Consider the following 24,761-nt stretch of genomic DNA (forward strand, 5'->3'; position numbering starts at 1 on the left):
GCATTTCCACAAGCAGAGGGAGATCATTACGGCCGCTGTACAAAATATTCATGATAATAACAATATTACCATGGTCGAATTAGCAAGTCAAATACGCACACAGGCCTGCTAGCAGACGAGGCTTCAGAGACCACTTTGATCTTGTTGGCAAAAGCAACTTGATGATGGCAATTGAAATCAGTAAGAAGAGCAAAAGGAAGGATGCATTTCTGCCCAACACGCCTTGACCTTTTTCTTGTTTTGTTTTTTAAGCCTTTCGTTCCCGGCGTATCATCTGAGAAATGATCTGAACTGAGAGACCATGACAAAGCTGTCATTTTAAGTAAATGTTTTCCCTTCGCCACATTTATCTTTTTCTTAAACCTTCGTGACTGATATTAGCTATGCAAGTAATTCTCCAATGGCCCAATTTAAGCCAGCCAGTCGATCAACAGCGAGGTTCCTGCTATGAGACGCTGGGGGAAACGTGTTAAAAAAAGAAAAGAAATTCAGGCTTTCTCTAGATGCTTGTTGAATAATGAGAACATTTGATGCAATATCATATAAAAATCAATGAAGAGACAGGGGAGAGGCTGGTCACACTGTGTTGTCATGTTTAGAATAAAATACTGGGATACATTATGTCATCAACAGGGTTTGAGAAGCTACTTTGGAACTAATTAAACTACGTGTAAACAGTAGTCAAGCTATTTTGCAATACAATCTCAAACAGGGGCACATAAATAAACTTGAGCATCAACATGTACAATAAACACCCTATTTGAAAACAAAAACGTAACCAAAACAAATGAGTCTTACGAGTCTGTTCTTTAAATGAATCGTTTTTTTGAACACTATACTTTCAAGAAAAGCAAAAGGAAAACACAACTGAAATGTACCTAAATAAATCATAATCAAATGGTTTTCGAATCAGAATCAATATTGAATAAATGAAATATCAAAAATGCAGGGACTTCTGTGTAGGAACCTGAATCAGTGAACCAGTTAATTTCATATGAATCATCTAAATGAAAAAAACAGCTGAGCTACTGTCATGCTGAAGAATCAATGTAGTTAAATTTAGCTGGTTAACTCCCCAACACTGGTCATCAATGCCACAAATCAGTCCTCAGCTCCATCTCATGGAAAATTCCAAGAGGCTCATGGTTCTCTGTGATTTGTAAGTTTAAGTAATTGAACTTTACTGACAGCGCTGACCTTCATTAAAAATCCTGCTAACTGGCTGTCTTGTAGAATGACACTGGGGTTTGTCCTCATTTGGTGATTCGTCGCGAGCACTGCAAGCTGGATCTGTGGCTCGCCTGCAGATGCCTCAAGGTCAGGAACCGTGTCCCTCTGCTGTCTTTCATTCTCAAAAGCTTGGCAAGACACGGGGAAATCTAATACGAACCGTAGCAGCAAACAGAAAATCATGGGACAGGGCATCAGGTGCCAACATGGAAGAAGCACCCAGGCTTTGATTTTTAAATCTTCTTTCAATCTTTTGCACCACACACTTTTAACAAGCCCCCAGAGTGACTGCCAGATCCTTTCCCAGTCTTCCCTGGCTGAGGGAATTGTGACGGTGGGAAAGAGACAGGCCTTTACTCCCAGCCTGGCAGACAGGGATCCAAGACACAATTTCATGGTTTGTGGCTGGTGCACCCCAGTGACTTCTCATCCCCTTGAAAGCAGGCTGGTCGGGGATAGGGATGACACCCCCCCACCCATGTGCGCACGCACCCAGCAGCCCTGTCACCCTTACTGTACGCTGCCCATTATAAGCACCCATTCTGCTTCCAGGATCAAATATTAATCCTGGCCCCCGAATTGAAAAATTGCAAAGAGGTGAAACCAACTCACCATTTTATTATTGATTTCGTGAAAATGAATCTCGCAGACCTTTTCCACCACATCCTCGTTCTCGAAAGTAACAAAGCCGAATCCTGTGAAGGAGGAGAGGATGGGAGAAGGGGAAGAGAGAAAACAGGGGAAGAAAGAAAGGAGGGGAAAAAAAAAACAGCTCATGATTGAAGTGAACCAACACAGAAGCAGTTAAATGAACAGGAAAAAAGCAACAAATATCTGTTGATTGCTATTATCGTATGGAGCAGGCATAAATGAGCCATTGAATCGTGCAGCAATCTTCGTTTTATCTGGTCCTAATGCCATGCAAATTATGTATCTAGTACAGAGCAGGAACTCTTTTGCTGTTAAAATGATGAAGTCCTGGGCACTATTAAAATAGCTCTGAGTCTGCTCCTCAGAGATGGAGGAAGCTCAAAGCTGTTTTAATGGGATTTGTAGAGCCAGCCGGCATGTGAATTCCATTACCAAATATTTGATGTTTCTTTGCGAGTTTTTCAATACGTGACACACTATTTTTCCTCATTCCTAAGTGAGTGCATCTACTGAGGATCCATTTTCACCTCACAAAGCACAACAGAGCCACACAATCCATAAGGAATGGGGAACATCCTGTGATTAACACCAACAACAACAACACAAAAATGCTCAAACCCATTGAGATAGGGTCTCAAACCTGATCAACATTTAATACAGAAATTAAGAGATGCTCAAAATGTGTATGAAAGTCATTCTATGTATGATTCACATTCTTTATGTAATTTTGAATAGCTTGGGATATGAAAATTGCAACCAGATGGCAGAGACTTTCTTTCTTCATAACAAAATAAATAAATAATTGTTGTGAGGGAGAAAAAAATATCTATAGAAAATAATGTCGTAAATGTCATAATAATTATGACAAATATTTTGAAGTTGCGGGGGCTTCACACAAACACACTCTCACACTTAAGTGTGCTGTGCTCTACAAGTAACAGCAACAAGAAGAGCCAAGATAGAGCACTTGCCCTGCTGCTTTTAGACAAGGCGTTTGGCTTTTAAGAAAGTGAGAGATAAGTCCCGGGGTCAACAGGTCAAAGGGGTTGACAGCAAACCCAAAACAGGAAGCCGTGGAGCCCCTCTCAACACCGGCCGTGATAAGAGCAGATGAAGAGGCGGGAGGGATGATAAGAGGGCATGGGATAAACAAGCCGGTGGCCTCTGGTCCAGCGCAGCGTGACCTCTCGGTTATTATACGTACAGTTTGTTTTGTTTGGGGAAGAAAACACCAGCTGAATTATCTGCTCCCTGACTCCATGACAGTAGAATCCACTCCTCGCCCTGCTGGGGTAAGCACAGAGGTGGATTGCTTGCCGTTTAAAATCGACAGAACGCCGTAGCTGTGCTGACTGATGGAATATTAGCTACACTACAGCCGCATGAGGGCTTTGTATTGGGGCATGAGGTAATTAAGGGCAATTATTGTATGTACAGGCTGTAGGGGTGATCTACGGTCATTGCCGCATTGTCATATTCTTCAAAGTTGGATGACGGCCAGTACCCCCTCATCGACCCTTCAGCCCGGGCTTAGGCGGCCTCGAGGGTTGACATCATTGACAGGAAGTGAGTTATAGAAGCAGCCGCCCCATGGGAGGATGCTGGAACAAGATTCACAGCCAATTACCCAGTGACCTCTTCTCTCGCAATGGCTTCCTGTACAAGCCTATTAGAGCTTCCTGTGACTGATCAGACCTGATGATTCGATGCAGGCTGGACCAGGTCCTCCCATTGCTCCGTTGCCCTGTCTAGTTTGCTCCACCTTTCCTAGCAAGGATCTAGGGGGGGTGAATAAATGTAGGTGGTTGTAGTGTAAAAAACAACCACTTTTTTTTCACTTAATTTGACTTAATTTCATGTCATTAAATATTGCCAAGCAGGCCCACAACATCAGCCAATCAAAAAGATGTCGCTGTTTGTGTGGCATTCATAAATAAATTTGAATTGTTAACAAACACGATACAGAACTGTATAAGATAGAAAAATAGATACGGTAGATGAACGAACGAAGATAGATAGATAGATAGATAGATAGATAGACATATAGATAGATAGATAGATAGACATATAGATAGACAGATAGACAGATAGATAGATAGATAGATAGATAGATAGATAGATAGATAGATAGATAGATAGATAGATAGATAGATAGATAGATAGATAGATAGACAGATAGATAGACAGATAGATAGACAGATAGATAGACAGACAGATAGATAGATAGATAGATAGATAGATAGATAGATAGATAGATAGATAGATAGATAGATAGATAGATAGATAGATAGATAGATAGATGTGACATTTGCAGTGCTTTCTTTCGTGGCCAGACGCTGCATGCAAAGCACAGACTAACTCTTTAAAGAGCACCAATGCACATGGAAGAAACATCCCTGGTGATTTCAGCCCAGAGACATTTACATGTGTCTGCAGGCCCCAGGCTGATGGGGCTGCCTTTGAAATCATGAGAGGCAGTTAGTTTTCCATCTCGGGCCTCTGCGCCCTTATCAGCCGCACAGCGACCAGTTCTGACAACCAACAAATCAGCTGTCAGGAGCAATTTCTCAGCAGCCGGGAGGGAGCTGGCACGCATTGGGTGGTTCGGGGAGGCCGTCGGCTGCGGAGGGGAGGGGGCGGGGGTTACAGTACCTGCACCCCAGCAGGAAGCATCTGAAACTGACATTCCCTTGCCAATTGACAGATCTACAATCAATCCCATAATTCACACAGCCCAAAAGTGTACAAATACATAGAGGTGAGACTAGGAATATATTTAAAGGAACTTACAGGAAAAATCTAGTTATAATAGCAGGTTAATGTTAAATGACAGGACTGGTTCCACCTAAATCGGCAGGTTTCTTTTTTATATGATTTGGTATATAATGTCTTCAGAACATCTGCAGTTGTAACACTACGTTCACCATTTATTTCTACTGGACCCACAAAGGTTATGGACCTTAACAAAAACAATTTCCTATTTTAAAGAAAATTCCCATTCCTTAATTATTTTAACTGAAATTAAATGGGGTTCATTGGAATTTCAATATATAAAAATTCATATTATATATTTAAAATTAAATCACATAAATTACATTTTATAAAAATAAATAAAAAATGTAAAAATAAATGGAGTAATAAATGTGCTGATGTCCATGTTTTCTATAGGGTTATAAAAAAAACCAAAAAAAAACAGATGAAAGAGTTAGAACCATCTCTGATCTTCTCAATATGTGACCCGTGCTGGCAAAATGAGTCACAATGAGCACATTTTCTAAATATTTGAGTTATCAGACAAAAAATTACTGAGCTAAACCTGTTCGAAAGTCAATTTTGAGAAAAGTCGAGTTAAAAGTTTTCTGAAGGTTTCAAAACAAAATCACCAAGCATCCATACCTTAAAATCCATGGTAATAACACCAAATTTGGCACAAATCAAGTCAAAACCCATACCTATAGAAAAACTGTTTTTTCCATGATACCACAATTGTTTGATTTACATTAACGAGACAGACAGCCAATAAATTAAGACCTACTGTAATCCATGGATCTAATATAATGTTACACATCAGATATTTTTCCCCAACAATTAACCAAACGTTCACTTAAAACAGATTTGCATGAATACTCCCCCAAGACAGATATTTTGAAATACTGTAAGTCTGTGTATCGGGATTGCGTGCTGTCTGAAGCGTCTTTGTGCACACACTTTGGCTCTTGTCAGTCAGCACGAGTAAGATCATTTTGTTTACATCAGCATGAGTTTGAGTCAGACTCATGCCATCAAGAATTCGCTATGAATATTCACAAAGTTGAAATGCTACGCTTTACAACGATACCAAACTTGTGCTAAGTGGCTAGCAAAAAAAGGCAATTTTTTCATGGATTATTAAAACAAAGGAAAGATTTAGGAAGGTGCACCTCTCAAACAAACATACAAATAAAGATAATTTTAGATGTTTAATTACTATTTGGAGCATTGGGATCACTTGACGAGGGCTTAATTATTGTGAAACTTTGTGACTTTTCAGAGTTTTCAGATCAGCAAAGAACCAAAACTGCCAAACACAATCTCTAAATGCATCAAGTATAGCAGGAAAGATCAGGTAACGATCCCTCAGGCTGTCTTTGTCAGAGTTCAGGGCGCTATCGGCAGGGTGAGCTCTCGATCGGGCATTGGAAATGGCAGCAAATCAAAAACCCTCAGTGCTCCTAATGACAAGACCAGCGCCGCTAACAGGATCTCTTAATGAAAGAGTGCCAATATCGTGGGCCCTTCTCCACATCCCCTGCAAAGTCAAGCGAAGGAGAGGACGGGAACAATGCAAAACAACAGCTGCCTCGGCTCTGGCGGAGGAGACGTCGCATTTTTCCGCCTCAAACACCCCGAGGCATTATCTCGCTCAGTTAGTGGCTTAACCACTCTGAACAGGCCATTTCCTTACATTGGAAACCACTTCTGCCTTACAGCCCACCTACACCAACGCAACGCTCCTACAACACGACACGCACATCTGTTTTGAAGCGGTACGCTTGAGGGAAAAAAAAACGCTTTTTTTTTTTTTCGCTTAACTTGTCTTGAGATCCCTCAATGACAACACATGGATTTCCAATCTTGGGGAGGATAATAAGTGTTAGTGGCTATTACGGAGGCGTCTGGCTGCCATCTCACACTTATTAGCCAGAGCGAAGCAGGCTGGGTCTCAACAGACACCCAGACATTCACAGCCTCTTACAAAACAAAGAGCCACGCCACGCTGAATGCCAGTCCCCCTCGGAGCCCAGCACAAATAAAATTAAAATGCTAAATCAATGAGCCTTCCTCTGACCTTTGCTTAAAAAGCTGAGGGTGCCTGGAGCAGTTCGATGTATTTAAAGGGAAGAGGTACACAACCGAATCAGATATTATTACGGCCACCTCGTATCCTTTCCAGAGACCAGAGATGGTAAATAGATTGTGTGTTGCATATTAAACGGCGGGGGGAAATGGCATGCCTATGGAACATCTCATGAATGCATGGACACGCTCGCAAGCGCGCGCACGCAAAATGGCGCGGATGGAGGATCACATGAATCTGTGATTCATACAATGGTATGCGAGATCAGATGCTGAATAATATATGACCACAAGATGAGCTCAGGAGGGGGAATGCTAAAACAAGCAAGGAATGCTTGACAAAAAGTCCTGTGTGCTACAAAAGTTTGAAACCTCAAAACCTTCATTTGCACTGTATTGAACTGTTCCACTTACACGGATGCAAATTCCATTCCGGCTCCATTCCGTTCTGTATAATTTCCAGATTTTATTCCCCCCAAAAATGTTTACCAGTTAAATTTCCAGTTAAATTGGTTTTTGCTATTTGCGAGTGAAAAATCCAGGCGAAAAATAATATTTTAGAGCTGAGAAACATTTATATTCACTACAGAAATATCCATGAATTTAAGGTTTTATAAATGTTAATAACTTTACCAGGCCTGAAAAATGACACTTTTCAAATTTCCTGACATTTCATGATCATGGGAACCCTGTATGGGTTTAGTTTTAGTCTTAGGTAGCCCACAGTCGACACCAAACCAGAAATGTGTTCCTTTAAAAACATGTCATTCCTACATCTCATTCAATTTAATATAACTAGATACAGATTAATAAATAAATAAAAATCAATCATCACTGGGGCTGAAAAACAGTGCCATCTACACACACTGACAATGTTAAAATATAAAATATAAAAAAATAAAAGGCCCAAAATAAAATCAGCTTCAGCTACATTTAGGTCCCTCACAGGAAAGAGAGGAAACTTTACACAAAATGACACAGCTGCACATCATGCTTTCTGCACCTCACCCTGTAATAAATGCTAAGCTGCTTTTTAAACACTGTTTGCTGATTCTGAGGCATAAAGACCAGGCCAGTGACATCAGCACCTCAGTCTGTAGCGGGTGGGGATGCTGCCACAATGGGGAAGTGACAGGGCAACAATCCGCTACATAAGGTATTTTGTGTCTGCGTGTGTGAGTCGGCAAGCATATATGTCTCTTTGTTCGTGTCTGGGAGAGAAGGCACGAAAAAAAGCTTTTTCTGGGGGTGCCTGTGCTATCAAACACTTTGCCCTGGAAGCGAAAAAGGAAAAACAATTGTGATGCATCCAGACAACAAGTTACAGCAATAAAATCAAAGCCAGTGTCAATTAATTTCTCTCCACTCTGATAAATGGGGCCCTTTTCTCATCTATTAATAATGAGAGCAGAAAGCACCACAAGAACATCTGTCAATGAGTTTCATTTTTTCTCCCGGCAGACAGTTGGCTGTCTCCGGCGCTCACATGTGCTGGGAGGAGCTCAATTCTTTCGGCCTGAAGACACCCATGGGGAGTGGAGAGAATGATCCTTAGGAGTCAATAAATAGATTGGCATGCATCGATGGGAGTTTGCGGCCTTATTTACACATCCGCTTAATCAAAAAGAAGACGGGCAGGGAGAAAAGTAGCCTCTCGGTAAGCTCTCTGGAACTTGGAACTCTTGTAAACTAAATGAGACTAGACAGCGTAATCGATTGTGGCTCCAGCCACCCCACTACATTATAATGACTTGGGAGAGAGGTATTGCTCTTGGAGAAACCGAAGGGAGGACCTAAAAAAGAATTTGGGGTGGGAGGGGAGAGAAGTGCATAAAACAAAAACTTCTTGAAGCCGAGCGCCATCACTGACACTTTATTAATCTTTTACTCCAGCTGTGGTAAATAGATCTCAAGGGTGCGGAGATAAACTAAGCTGCAATGCTAGAAAACTAGCGGGGCAAATTAATGAACCTGCCATTGGCATGTTAAGGAACAAGTTCTATTAGCACGAGTAAATAAACACGCCAGCGTTTAATTTGTACTCTAGGGCTAGGTGTACGTTGGGAGACTTGAGCAGGTTCAAAGTGCAAAGTGCAAAGATTTAGATTTTGCTTTGTTTAAAAAAATAAAAACATTTGACAAAAAATTTGTATGTTAGGTTTTAAATGATAAAACAATAGATATACTGTTCAAAATAAAGGAACACATTACTGGTTTGGTGTCAGTGAAGTACTTGAGCCTTCCTGATGGGGCTGTTGAGTACATATAGTCAAAACGGTTGGAAAACACAGATGTACAAGAAGTGTTTGCAATCACATCTAGGGAAAGTGTGTGAAAGATCTGGGGAGTGATCTTATGATGGGGTGCCCTATCTTTGGGGGGGAAAAAAACCCCATTAAGGTCACTGCCGTACCCTCGCAAGTGGCACTGAAGATTAATGTCAACATTAGGCCCTCCAAAAGCCACCTAACTAAAATACCAGCCACTTCAGAAGCAGCCATTCCTCCCTAATGGCTAATGATCTGAGTCCTTCCTCCCTCATTACAGAAGACGGATGAACGGAGAGGTGCGATATGTGCACAGTCAGCAGGGTACATCTGCACGAATTGTGGAGCACAGCTCAGATAGAGGGAGAGAGACAGACTTTTTCATCAAGCCAAACCTTTTATTCAATTATTTCTATTAAATCAATGGAGTAAAATCATATCACAAGTTGAAAGTAAACGATAACCTACCAAATCATCCCGAGTTAGAACTAAACTTCATGTGTGAGTACCTTTATGACCCCTGTATCTTCTAAAGAAGCACTGATAATAAGCAGTCCTTCATCTGAGCAAATGTATCATAACCAAAATATTTTGTAGGTAAAGACTGAAAACTTGTCTGACAGGTAGACAGACAGGTAGATAGACAGATAGACGAGGGTTAAACAGCTGATTCAGCTTTATCAACTTAATAAAAGCTGCTCTGCTCTCTATGTAATTGAAGATGAAAACATCATAATAAATGTCTACAGATGATAAGATCAAAAGGTAAATAAAAGGACGGGTAAAAAAAAGGTACATACCTCGTACAGTCGCTTCTTTACAATTACAAGCAAAGTAAGGATTAGAGGATGTAAGATTTTAACAATGTTATAATTTATTGTGAATATTACTTGAAAAATCTCTCTGAACTCCAAAGACCTCCTACATATCGCGCACCATCTGGTCTTTCACTCGACTCTGCATGATTATCTGAGTCATTACAATTCAACATATTGCTATCTTTGATACATTTTTCGTGACTAATATAAATGAAGCCAACTGTAATTTCAGTGCTAGTTGCATTGATTGTCAACACGCCAAATGGCATAACAAAACAGGGGGAGTAAAAAAAACGAAACAAACGAATATCTCTAAAAACAAAACCAAAAAATCTATTCCCTTACAAATAATTGAGCCATCTTTTCGCAATCATCCCCTAACATTTATCCCATTCTCATCTTTAACTATGCGAATTAGGCTTTCATTGTGTTTGTGGCGGTTCGACTGGCTCTGACAGGGCCGGTAATGAAGAGCCATATGGGACGCCGCTTTGAGCTCGATGCTTTCTGACAGTTCTTTCTTTCATAATCCATAAACTCCACGCAGTCTGCTGCCTTTTTCACAGGCGCTGGAGCAACAAGTCCAATTTCACCCCTCTCCCCTGCAAACAGGCTAATGTGATTACACTTGCATCAAAACAATTTGAGCCTTAATTACAGCAGACACATCAAGGCGAGGGCCATGATAGGAATTTCTCAAAGGAAGCAATTGGCATGACGAATTAAGGAGAGAGAGATTTATATAAAAAAAAAACATATTTGATAATGCGGTGTTCACTAGTGCAAATGCCAGTGGCGGGAGCCGGAGCCGGGCCCCGGTGTTCACCCTTCAGAGTGAAATAAAATTGATCCATCTCACCGGAAAACGATTGCATCAGGGTGCCTAATTATACTCTCTACAACAGGTGGTCTTTATGTCGGTATTGAACGCTATTGAGGTTTCTCTCTGGGTTATCGTGTGAGCCACAGAGATTCGGTAACATCGGTAATCCGATGGTTTAAATCAGGATTGATACGAAACAAAAGAATACACGTGTCTGTTCTCAGGTGTGAGAGGTCAAAGGTTAGGACGTGGATGTGTAGGAGTCTGTCTTTCTCAATAGAGCGAGCGAGAAAGAGCTCTTCCTCTATCTGCCGTTGAATAATGCATTCGGCACATTTCACCTTATCTATCTCCTCCCTCACACGGGCCTCCGGATCTCAATCATTTTGACTAATTAGCCGTTCCAAACTCTCTCCCAAACAAGCACCAACTCCGTAACAATTAAACCGATGGATCTCATTACCGCACTCCTCTATTGGGTATTTAGAATCATGGCGCTAAAAGTCATTGTCCTTGAGCCGGGCACCTGAGTGAACACTGCATCAGGATATTACATGGAGAGAAGAGATACAGGAGTGAAGGTGAAAGAGAGAACGGAGTGAAGCTGATGAGCAATAAAGGTTGTTGACTGCTCTAAAGAGATATGCTGTTGATGGTTAAATTGTCCCTGACACAAAATGGCACCTTGACACAAACAAAAAATTAAACAACCCTACTAATGTTGGTTGTTTATCTCGATATATTTTGTGTATAATATTATATATGCACACTAGGAATGTGCTAGATGGCCAGTTAGTCAACCCTTGTGACCCATCTCTACTTTACTATCACGGTTATATCAGAATAGCAATTCGCACATGGTTCCAGGTTGTATTATGATGGTACAGGACATCATATTCACAATATTTCTCCTTATTTGCATATGTGTGTCAATGCGAACATCTGTGAGGATGTGAGTTCAGCGAGGCTCTGCTGACTTCTGCTTCCACTGCTTTGTGCGTGCATTCGTGTTCAGGAGTCTATTTTGTCCGAGCCAGTGTATGTAGGTCACCTAGCAGCACTGGGCCATCAATTTCACTGTCCTACTTAAAAAGACACACACTGGAGAAACTGGGAATTTTTCACTTTTAGACAACATACCAACTGCTTTTCAACCTGCATATGTGCTGGCTGATTTAGGAAAGACTCTCCACAACAGCAAACAAAATTCGAATTCGGAACATAATAAAAAAATGGAAATGAAACAATAATAGTCCGCTCACACACACACACAAAACATGAATAGTTGAGATAAGAGAGGCCACGCATTCACAAATCCAATTTAGAGCATTGGCACAACGAAAAGCGCAAGAAAAAAAAGGCAGCCTTTGATGTTATCGACAGGGAACCCCTTAAAAATGAGTTTTTCCTGGTTCTGGTTAGTTGAAAGTTCTATTTCAATAGATCACAAAGCTTGTGAGCTTACATCTGGCAGAACTGATACAGTCCAGTTCTTAGGAAAAGGAACATTAAAGAACTGTCGAAAATACGCTCTGAAAGACTTCTCCGCTGTCAACAAACTGAGCCGCGAGGAAGACTCCGCTCCAGCAGTGTAAAATTTAAATCTTTTCTCTGGGGTCATGCCTTCATGCTTTATCCTTCAGTTTCACAAAACAAGTAATAATAACATTTCTTTCCACAGAGTGTAAAATGCAGCTGGTGTAAAATAAATGATAATTGAAGGTCAAATTAGTTTGCATCTATTAGCCATCAAATCATTTGGGAATGCTAGCGTTACAACTCACGCCAGTGCCTTTGGACCTTTTTAAATATTTGAGAAGAAAATCATTTTGAGAAATCATACATGACATTAACTGCATTATAATAAGTGGAAATATTCAAACTTGACTGAAATAGTATGACAGATTAAAGGCGAGCGTGTTTTTCAGAGGTGGAGGACGAGCGAGCGAGAGAGAGAGAGAGAGAGAGAGCTCTAACAGCACCTTTAGGAAATAAATAACACTGATAGTATGTAATTAGGCCACTCGCAACGACACTGGCCAGACTGTTTATGTTTACACACATATGGTACGATCAGAAAGATGGACTATAAAGCCATTCCTCATCAACAACACTTCTGCTGCAAGAGCCGACAGCCTCCCTAAGTCATAATGCCACCTCCGCCGTCTCACAGGGCTTCAGCAGCTCATGTTTTTTTGGGGGGATATTCATATCGGAGCTGCTACAGTTTATCAGGGTGTTGTAAACTCACCAACAGCCTGGGGGAATAACAGACGTTTGACACGGTTACGGTCCAAATCTGAAGCGTCAACGATGGGAGGAGCGTCATTTATTAACCGTAAAGTTGGACTCTCCCAAGAATCTCTTAAAATAGAGGGAAGATGTGGCCTTGTTTAAAGCACTACGGAGAGACCAATTTCTTTGTTAGTTGCTTCGAAAAACCTTAAAGCATAGACCAACAAAAAACAATTATTAATGATTTAATCAATTTCATGTTGATTACTTTTTAATACTTTTAATTTTCAATAAAACTTTTAAAATACTACAAAAAGTCCATATGACATTCTATGTGTCATACTTTTGAAGTTATACAGCAACTTTGTGAAGAAAAGAACAAAAAATTTTTTTAGTGATACATGTTGTTAATAATAATAATAATAATAATATGACTTTTGAAAATCAAGTTATTCTCTTATAACAAATATTTGTCTAAACCCATGAAAATGCAGATCCTGTTGTAAACAATATTGAAAAATCACTTTTTAAAACTCTTGGATGTCAAAGGGATGTAAAAAATAGCCTTTTATTCATATTTACTGTTTAAAGGGTTAAAAATATTTAAAGCAAATAAAAAAAATATTTTGTTTAAACCCATTTCTTAAACCCAAACGTCTTCGATTTTTTTCAGGATTCTTTAATGAATAGAAATTTCAAAAGAACAGCATTTATTTGGAATAGAAATCTTTCGCAACATTATAAATGTATTTGCTGTCAATTTTGATCATCCTTTCCTGGAATAAAGTCATTAGAAAATAATTACAGACCTCATTAAATGCATGCATACGGGTTTTGAACGACACGAGGGTGAGCTATTTTGGGTAAACTATTGCTTTAAAAGCAAAGGATTCCACAACAAACCAGGAAGTGATGTGGAGCTGAAGGAGGTCAGGTAGGGTGGGCTGCATTTGCACATTGCACATGTGGACCGTTCTGCCGACAGCCTCCTGAGCACATTTGAAATTTCATTAAGTGCAACATAATTGCTTGTATAATCAAATGTGAAAATGTATATTATAGAGCCATTCCAGCACATGGGCTCTATTTTAATCACCATGCCTGGGACGGCGCCAAGGTGAATTAGCAGAAATTAAAAGCTCTGCTGTGTGGCGTGTCTCCAGCTTCTCGCGGGCCGTCTTTGTGTCTCATTCAGACGCTTGGCGCATCTGCTGTCTTTTTGAGGATTTCTTCCCTTAGATACCACCAAATTCATGTCCATCAAAAATTTAACAGTGCTTATGTAGGAGCAGCCGCCAAGGGGCAATTCCGGACGTCAATCATTAAATGCATACAGCAGAGATGCTTTTCAGGACTGTTCTGAGAGAGATTACAGCACAACAGAGACGGAATGACGATGAACGTGGGACAAATACAGTACAGTACCTAATAGGGCTGTTACAGTATTGGATGCCTTGTTAGGTATTGCCCTTCCATGTCAGTGCTCAAGAGATATCGAGTTGCCAGGACGCAGTCAATAAATCTTACATCCGATGATCATGTGCATGTGTTTATATGGTCTTTTTATGCCCAGTAGTGTATTGCGTGTTGTTGAAAAAAACAAAAAAACTAAACACAACAAAAACACCTTTATGAATCCAGCTGTCATGGAGTTACATTATAAGCAGGGGTGTAACGGTACACGTATTCCTCCCGAACATGCAGTCGCACGACGAATACATTCAGTCACAGGCGATTCACACTCCAATCCAGAAGGGGGCACGTGCGCCAATGCAACGCTGTTTGCTACCAGTAAAAAGCGCAGAAGAAGAAGAGAAGATCAATTGATATGTTTACATTTCTCAAACAGTGTTTCAACTGTGGAAAGATATCAATAAAACAGTGGAGTGAAACAGGGAATAATATCTCACGTATCATTACATTTACCTCAGGCATTTAGTGCCGAAAGCATGTTAGTTCACTAGAGAAATTAACTCTAATCATTATATTCACTTCACCTGTTAGTAATGTCTTTATTATTTAATGAATGTTTAAATAAATTTGTCATGAAAACAAGTTATGACAGCCCCTCTGTAAATGTTTATATTTCAAAAATAAATTAGAGTAGAAAATTTACTTTATGATTCGATTTAGAAGTTAATGCAAAACATGCCTTATGTGCAATTTACAGTATATGTTTTTGTTTTTTTTTTGAGCGTTGATTTTTATATCTAAAAATAAATAGCAACTAAATGTAATAATTTGGTCTTCTAATTGTAACCTTTAAAATTACAGTAATATGTCATTAAGGGCTCCCCATATAGTTTACAGCATTAGCTAAGACCGATTTTTTATATAATATAATTTATTTAAACACATATACACATTTGTGTATAAAACAGTTTAAATATTTTTTTTCTTCTTCTTCCTCCTGCTGTATCGAACCCGAACCAAACCGTGACTTCAATACCGAGGAACGTACCAAACCATCATGTTTGTGTACCGTTACACCCCTAATTTTAAGTGTATCATTTCGAGCTATTAATGCAAATAGAATTATTATTATAATATAATTTTTTAAAAATGAGTAAAAAAATCTTGCATGTGTAGGGCAGGGTTCATTAACCACAAATCTCATCATGCATACCCTTGTCGACCCCCCTTCTCTCCGGTGTTACTGTAGTTGAGAGTAACCCTTTGCTTCATTTGGGATTCCGATGCTTTGAGGTCAGCACAGAGAAGTTCAGAAGATCTAAAACGAATGGAGTTAATCCTCCACCCCAGGGCATTCAAAAAAAATAAAAAAACTCAGAGGCTGAGAGAGTGTATTTGTCCTGGAGACACAATCTCAGTGAAGAAACGCCAAGGGATAAGCTCAAGTCAATCAAATTTCTGCAATGTCATGCCTCATTACTTGTTGATATTGATTTGTTGGCTTCAACATAAGCATCATTACCATTAGCTCGCTTCAAAAAGAGAATAAATGGGCCAAACTGAGTTAAAACCACATTAAATGTGCATCGCAATTGATTTTCTGGCATTGAGCAATAGGCAAAAATGGAAACAGTAACAAGTAGGCTAAACACCAAAATACAGATAAAAATAAACTATATTTTATAAATAATGGCTGTTACTGTATGTCCATCCCTAAACGTTCAGTATTCTGAGCTGGTCTGAACTAAAGGAACCTAAATGCTTTGTGTGTTTTTTATTCCTCCAGACCATTTTTCGGCCTGAGGCATTTTATCCTTCTTTAATTGCCCTTTGAGATAGGCCTGATCAATCCGATGGCCTGGATTCCAGCAGCGTGCAACTATTAGCTGGGCTTTGAAGATGCGCTCTGAAGGGGGCCTCACATTCATCATTTAATTCATCTAAAGGTTATTCAGATAGACTGGACAGTGGATGGCATCCAAGAACTGACTTTTATTTTGCTGTTGTTGTTGTTGCTGGAGATGATTTTCGTGGTGCCAACGCTCAGGGTTTAATAAAGAGCCAATGAGATGGACCTAAGATACCTGAGGAGTTAGCCGTAGCATTAATGCTAGCGTCTCCGAACAGAAGCAGATGTTATCGCAGGACTGAGGTACTTTCCAGAGGTCAGAACCCAGATCCTGGGAAGGAAAAACTCTGGCATTTATCTCTCCCTCGTGCAAACACACACACAAATCACCATGCAGACCTAAACAACCTAAAAACATAAAATATTGAGCTGCTTGTTCAATCTTTGTCACAATCTCCATCAGATACCTGTCATGCATTCTGAAGAGCACTCAGTGAAATTGGCCCACAATCACTCTTCATCCAACAGAGCTAAATGCTTTACTGAAAAGAGGGAAATATGCTTTCATATTAGACAAAGTGAATGACCACGGTCAATATCCATAATAAACTGCCAATGACCTAAATATATAACAACAGATTTTAGCCTTATGACCACAGTAACCACAGATAAAATCGAGGATGCCTCTTCAGTTAGATCAGTTTATCTATGGCTTCTATAAAACAAACTCTGGTATGTCATGAAAAATATCAGCTGAAGCATGAACACTTTGCACACAATATTTCAGTGCAAAAATCTGCATCTAATCACTGTCAAGCTCAGTGCTATTAATATTGCAGATTGCAGAAGTGTAGCCTACACAAAGCAGCACTCAAAACTGACTTGCAAGATGCTAATTGCACAGTGCAAAAAAGTGTTCAGCGCTAATTTTGGGCTGTGTTTGTGCCTTTACTTCATTTACATTATTTTAGGGAACTGAGCTCTAAAACATATGAATACAAAAACATGCCATTATCAGCATACACGATTCATTCTTGCTGAATTCTTGACAAACTGAATCTATATAACTGCCAAATTAAATAAACTAGTAGAGAATATAATTAATAAAGAATCTAATACATTTAAAATAAAAATTAAGCTGATTACCTCTATATACCTATGTCAACGCTATCTCACGACCAATTCGTACAAATTCGTACGAGTGATAAAACAGTGGCTAATTCGTACGAATTCGTACGACCTCACTCGTACGAATTTGTACGATTTGTCTAAACCCACGTGATGGGTAGGTTTAGGGGCGGGGTCAGGGGTAGGTCATTCGTATGAATTCATACGAATTGGGCAATTCGTAAAATATGTACGATTTAGCAAAAATCGTACGAATTAGCCACCTCGTAGAATTCGTACGAATTGCCGTGAGATCAGGCTGCATATATATATATATATATATATATATATATATATATATATATATATATATAGAACTGTAATTATATTTTAGACATAATACATATATACATATAAAATAAAGCTGTTGACAACCACCGCCAACTAAGACCAAGAAGTATAAAACAAACACTGTAAAGTGCTCTATAATCATACTTAGTTCATTTAGAAAACGACTTCACATGGCAGATTTACCAACACGCTTAAGACAGCAAGAGGACTGATGGAGAACCCTGACCAACAGAGAGAAAGAGAGCAAAAGAAATAGATACAAAGCCCAGAACCACATACTGTAGAACGAGAGAGAACAACAAGAACAAAGCCTCGGAGAGGTGGGGGCATGCTTCAGATTTTGATGGCATGCAAGTGGACACGCATTAGCAGCATCTCTGGGTATTTGTAAGGGCATAAGAGCCTCTCCACACAGCCCCTGGGAAGCTCTCACAGAGAGCAGCTCTGCCCTCTCCACTTCCACCCCACGTTCCCTTCACAGTATATCCTGAAGGGGGTCTGGAGAGAGCAGGGAGCAAATTACTCCTTCATTAAGAGATAGCCCTCCCTGTTATCATGTCCTTGTAATCCTTCGCCATGAAGCTGCTTTTAACAAGGTTTAATGTAGCTGAAAGCTGATGCTAAATAATCTATCGCAGATAGCATGGCGCTGGCTGAAATAGAGGATCCAGTGGACATAATCCTGAGGGTCGTGCTCTAATGCAGTGTGGCTGAAGGAGAAATTGGCCGTCTGGCGGTACACAGCCGGGGCGGGCGGGCTAATGATGCATCAGCGTCCATCATAACATGTCTACGCTTTCATACTTTTGCCCTTCCTCTCCATCTCTCTCTCTCTTTCCATCTCTGTCTCCATTTCTGAGGCTACACTCAGCAAAAGGCATGAGGTCACTGGAGGAATTAATGAGCATATGCTTGCTCGAAATGCACTTGCTATGAGTCAATGAATGTATAAACGAGTACACAAAGAATATTACTCTAATATGTCATGAATTAAAGCAAAAAAATAAAAAAGCGTCATACATTTCTTAGACCTTAGCTGAAAAAAGATGAATGATGAACACATAAATAAATTAATGTGCAGTACATACATGAATGTGCTTCAATCATCTGTGGTAATTAAATGAATGTATGAACTAGTAAACAAATGAATGCATATTTCACTCATTTGTTGTACATTAGGTAAATGAATAATTGAGCAAATGAATGAATGAACAAGCAAACAAATGCATGAATAAACAGTTGCCTTTGCCACTCATTTGTTGCACAACAAACGAACGAACAAGTACATGAATAAATGTATATTTCACTAATTTGTTATGGTCTATGAATAAAGCTGTGCATATGTGCATGTGTTATTTGAATAAATCAATTAAAGACTGAAAACACGTGCAAAAAAAAAAGTGTTTCATCCTTTTGCAATCAGTGAATGAATGAGCAAATGAACTGCAACTAAATGTCTCATAGCTTCAATCCAGCGTCTAGACTGATCTAATTCACAAAGCTGAAGTATTGCTCATCCTCTCTGCGCTATCAGATGCTGGACAATAAGGCAGATCTCATTGGCATGTGGCCTGCCAATCCTCTCTTTGTTTTTCTGGCCCCACAGCCCAGACTGATAAAGAAATAAGGCGTTCCTGAAAGATATTCCTCTCTGTCTGTCTGTCTGTCCGTCTCTCTCTCTCTCTCTCTCGCATGCGTGAAGGGATCGCTCACAGGAAAATGTCACTGGCTGTCATTTTTATAATTTGATTTATACCTTGTCAGAAATCTACTTACGCCTCACAAGCTGGCGGAGTCAAGAAGCCGTCCAAGAGCCGCTGGAGGTTAAACAGATCATTGTACATATTCTCCATACAATTTCCTTTAATACCCCTTTAGAAGTACAAGCAGGAAGCAATTGGAATTCTAATATTGGTCTTCCTCCCACCAAACATATTCATAAAAGTACATACAGTGGAGTCGGGTGTTTGGTATAAAAGGTGTAAAAAATTAAATAAAAAAAGCTGTCAAATGATGTTAGGATGATCTCAATATTTTTTGTTCAATCAATGTTCCCTCTCATTTTCTGTTGCCAAGATTTTTTATTCATTTATGGAGAAGCAGCAACTCACCATGATCTCTTCCTGTGAGCATCCCTCTCAGCATCCCCCTCTCTCTCGGTGCATGCTGGTAATTTGGGGAATGTGAGCGTTTTCTTGTTTTCTTTTTGTACACAAACTTTTTTTTTTTTTTTTTAGGTATAGGTTTATTTAGAATATTTTAGAATTTGAGGAAAAAGAGTAGCCAGGTAAAAAATGTTTTGCCTCGTGGCAGATGGCTGATATGGAGGTTTCATGGAGTCAGGTGCGTGCCTGGCGCTAGTGTGACAGTCGAGGACGTGCTCGTGGCGAATGGAGAACAAACAGGATTCAAAATGATTGTATCCGCTTCCAGAATGAACAAGGCCGTGGTGGTGTTTCTAAAGGTTTCTAAAGTTTTGTGAGTAAACTCATCATGAGCGGCGTGAACATTTCTAATTGTCCACCATATATACCTAATGCATGCATTGAAAATGACCTGCAGAGGTTCTGGAAAATAGTAAGTGGAGAATGACATTAATTCCACTCGGGTGTAAAAAGGAAGCTTTAAAACACGTGCTGTCTTTTAGGCGGCAGCTGTTTATGGTTTTAGAATCGCCGGCTCTAGATATCTCGTTTCCGGTTAAACATGAAGACAAATCATATATGATCTATGCGAACACCAATCATTTGAAATGCTTCAAGTGTGGTAAGATCGGGCATAAAAAAAATGGAATGCCCGCATAAAACACAAGCTGAAGACGATATCAACCAAACAAATGAAAGTGAACAGGCGGTCGATGGTGAAACAGAGAATGCAGATAAAAGTAAAGAAACAGAGACCGATAATGAAACCGACAAAGAACAGAGTGAATCGAGTACTCACGAACATAATGAATCTACAGGAGATATACAGTAGGCCAAAAGGAATCAGGTGAATTTTTTTTTTTTAAATCAATAGGGATCAAAAAAAAAAAAAAAAAAAGAGGAATTTTGAAGAGGCAGGGACAAGTGATGCCAAAAAATCTCATCTTGAAAGTTCGGATGATATAGAGGTAGACACTGTTGAGAATCGATTGGATAATATACCTCAGTTTCAGCTCTCTGAAAGCACTGATGTGACTGAAGAGATGGCTGATGATGACTGTCTTTCTGAAATGTCAGATATTCCCTCCAATTATGATGAGGATCAGTTATATACTGTAAAAGAGATTAACGATTTCATTTCCTTGATGAAACCTTTGGAAGAAAATCAGAAGTAAAGGAATTTTTTCCTGATGTGAAAAAGTTTTTGGCTTCAGTGATCAAGATACAAAAGACTGGCGGTTATGAAGAGTTTAGTAGAAGAAAATGATTCAGATTGGAAAAAAATAAAATAAAATGGTAACAAACCTGAGAAAAGAAAAAGTTCTTCAATTCCTTATAGTTTATTCATGAAGGAAGCACAAGTGGTGACCTATCTGTCTCTTTTTGTCTTGTCCTCTCTTTTTTCTGTCCTCTTTTTTCATGGAGAGCCTTAGAATAGGATCCATTAATATCAATGGGGGAAGAGATGGCAGGAAAAGAGCATGTTTAAATGAATATATACAAAATAAGAATATTGATGTAATATTTGTAAAAGAGATGCACAGTGATGTGAGGAAAAATGAAGAGGAATGGGAAATGGGGTGGAAAAGTGATTTATATATGAGTCATGGTACAAATGTTAGTGGAGGAGTTGCTATTTTATTTTCAAAGACGATTAATATAACCAATGTGTCTGTTAATGAAATAGAAAGAGGAAGCAAGTATAAATGGTTTTGTTTTTATTAACATTTACGCATCAAATACTGGAGCTGAGCGGATACAAATATTTCAAAAGTTATATGAGTTTTTAAAACAAAATTGTGATGAAAATGTATGGTTGGTCTTAGGGGGGTGATTGGAACTGTACAGAAAAATGTACTTAAGATAGAAACGGAGAAGAACCTCATCCCCCTTCTGCCAAATTTTTACATGATGTTATTAGTGATTCTAATTTAGTTGATGTATGGAGACAGCAACACCCTACAGTTAAACAGTATACGTGGGTAATTTTCATACTGCCAGATTAGACCGATTTTATGTTAATAAGAGTAAAAGTAATAGAATTTTAAAATCTACAATTTTGCCAAATGGGTTCTCTGATCACCATTTATGTATAATTGAAATAAATGTAAGGAAGTCACAAAGTCATTGCTATTATTGCCATTTTAATGTGAAATTGTTACAAGACGTGCTTTTTTGTGAAAAGTTTTGTGTTTTGGATGGAGTGTATTCACAATATTCACACATTAGAATATTTTGTCAAAATTATATATATATATATAACACAAATGGTAGGATCAAAAAACAAACCAGAAAAAGAGACAAACCAGATTGAAAGCGAGTTAATTGTTGGAGATGTTGTGACAGTTGGGAAGCTAAAAAAAAAAAAAAAAAGCTTTAGCCTCATTATTTCATGAGAAAGCAAAAGGGGCTTTAATTAGAGCTCGCTTTGCATTTTTGAGAGAAATGGATGCACCAAGCTCCTTTTTTTTAATCTAGAGAAGAAAAAAAAAAAAAAAAATGATGTTGCATTTGAAAGATGTAAATGGGAATGTGATTTCAGATCAAAATGAAATGAGAAAATTTGCTTGGGGTTTTTATATGGACTTGTTTGGAGAATGACAATGTGATATCGCATGCATTGAGGAGTTACATAAACACTTATTGAAACTTTCTGATGAACAGAGTAAACAACTTAACTCTGGCCTTCAGTTAAAAGAACTGTCTGAAGCCGTTCAAAAACTTTCAACTGGAAAACACCTGGTCTAGATGGACTTCCGGCTAACATTTCTGGAACCTACTGAAAGAAAAATTTTATGAAGTTTTTAATTATTGTTATCAACAACATGAATTGCCTGCTAGTTGTAAAAGAGCAGTTTTATCTCTATGACCCCAATAAGGTGATATTGGTATGCTGAAAAATTGGAGACCTGTGGCTGTTTTATGTACTGATTATAAAATGTTGGCAAAGTGAAGCTTTAGTAGATCCAGAGAGAATGTTAAGAGTTTTTGTGACTTCAAGGATCAGAGTTTTTATTTTATTTTAAATTGACAAACAATCTGGTTAGTTTTAAGGAAACATGGGGTTTAAGTGAAGTCTTGTGTAATGGATCGTGAGGAAAACCTAATTCTGAATTTTTTATAAATAGTGGTGGGTAATTTTTTTGTTAATATGTTGTGTAGCAATATATGTATGTAATTTTATTAAAAACAAATTTTTTGGAGTGTCTTGAAATTTGATGTGATTATGTGAAATGGTTTTGTTCAATTGTATATATAAAATAATAATAATAAAAAAAAAAATTAAAAAGAGGAAGGAATGGGAAAGGAAAAAAGCAAGAGAATTTCTTTTTTTGAATAAATAAAGAGATTCAAACGTCTCTCTCTCACTCTCTCTCTCTCAGAGCACTTTGATTACTAAAGCACTCTAGAGCTTCTCTTTTCAGCTGCTGTCTCACATGATCATATCTGTTCACATTCCCATTAAAGTGTGTGGGCCTCCTTTAATTCAGCTTATCATTCATTAACTGACATCTCAAATGCTGATAGCATATGAGCATCAATAATCCTTACTGATAGTAGCTAAAAGTGATATTGTGTAACGTTTAGAGGCTAGGTTTGCCATGATTATGAGAATAATGTTAACTGGGGAGGGGGAAACGTGATTCACAAATAAATTGCGATTTATCAAATGATCCAGTACTGATTAGAAAAAGGAGGAACGAAACAAAATATCATGTCAAAATACGAGGCCCTTTATTAACAAATATCATTTTATCAAAATTATGAAATCAGTCAAAAAGACAACTATTGAAAATATTCAAATCAAGAACGTCATAATCAGAATGTGTAGTTTGTGCATAAAAAATGTCAGTCAAATCCAACACACGTTGAATGATGTTCACTAACCCAGCAAAGTTTTTTCAACTGGATTGGCGTTTATTCTCTTTAGCATGCAGTGTGAAGTATTTCACTCAGTTCCCTGAGCAGTCATCAATTACATCAATATACATCAAATCAATTTCAGCGAGTGAAGAACAAATTAATACTTGTGTGTGTTTATGTATTGTCTCTGACAGACAGCATTTTCACCCTCTTCTCGGAAAGCGAAGACTCCAGTAATGTGGGTTTTCCAGGAAATGTGTGTTCATGCCGATGTTTTTAGTTCTTATATTCCAAACGACTGCCAGGCTAAGTTTTTGACGGACGTGATAATGTGCGTGAGGGGTGAACCATGTTTGAGTTTTGGGTAATTATAAAACATTCTGGAGACGTTCAAAATGTTTTTTGCGTAGTTAATTACACCTATTTTACAGAATGAAGTTTATTTTGTGGCTTAAATAAATTACATGCTACTCAGAGACTGACATGTTTGCATGCCTAGTCAAAAATTTTACATTCGGCTGTCGCAAATTCATTTCCCACCAGGAAAGGAGCGGTTTTGACACAAAATAATATTTGTATTATCTCTTATAACCTGTTGTAAATAGTGAAAAATTACATTTTTAAACTTGATACTCTTGACTCTTTTAAACGTTTTTTTGACATATATATACGCCATAGGCGTAATTTGCGGGTGGGACGGGTGGGACATGTCCCCACCACTATTTTCTAAGGTCGATATTGTCCCCACCACTTTTGAAACATCTCGCGGCACAAATGTACCAATACAAATAAACAAAACATCTCCAGTTAACAAGCAGAGCATTCATTTCGTTCGTGTTTTAAATAAGAGGCGATCTAGCGCTGAAATGTGTTGTTTTTTTAAATCAACTGATCAAAGTGCGCGTTGCCGCTGCGATCAGTGGCGCGGATACTGTGTTTGTTTCTTCTGGCTCGCGCACAGTCTTCACTCGGACGCGCGCTTCAATCTGTTGTGGAGAGACTCTCTATTCGTTCCGGTGAAATTAGAAAACAAAATGCACACAAAGTGTCCCTGCCTGACATACAACCACTGAAAAACATAATCGGTTTTGATGAGAAAAATGAGTGCGCATTAGAACCCTGAACCTCTGACTCGCTTGGCAAAAGTTCTACCCCTGGACCACTTAAATACAC

General features: G+C 38.8%; 1 protein-coding gene across 27 annotated transcripts in view; it reads right to left on the minus strand.

Annotated features, from left to right (window-relative positions):
• msi2b (musashi RNA-binding protein 2b) overlaps positions 1 to 24,761 on the minus strand; it is a 265,052-nt gene that overhangs the window by 67,496 nt on the left and 172,795 nt on the right. For all 27 annotated transcript variants that reach the window (XR_014628587.1, XR_014628588.1, XR_014628589.1 and 24 more), the window contains exon 8: positions 1,843 to 1,925. Coding sequence is in view for 20 of the 27 variants with exons in the window: in XM_084418191.1 (XP_084274317.1) it covers positions 1,843 to 1,925 (83 nt within the window). In the remaining 7 variants the exon portion in view is untranslated. The remainder of the gene's footprint in view (positions 1 to 1,842; positions 1,926 to 24,761) is intronic.

The sequence above is a fragment of the Rutilus rutilus genome (assembly GCF_951802725.1).
Source record: "Rutilus rutilus genome assembly, chromosome: 9".
Taxonomy (NCBI): domain Eukaryota; kingdom Metazoa; phylum Chordata; class Actinopteri; order Cypriniformes; family Leuciscidae; genus Rutilus; species Rutilus rutilus.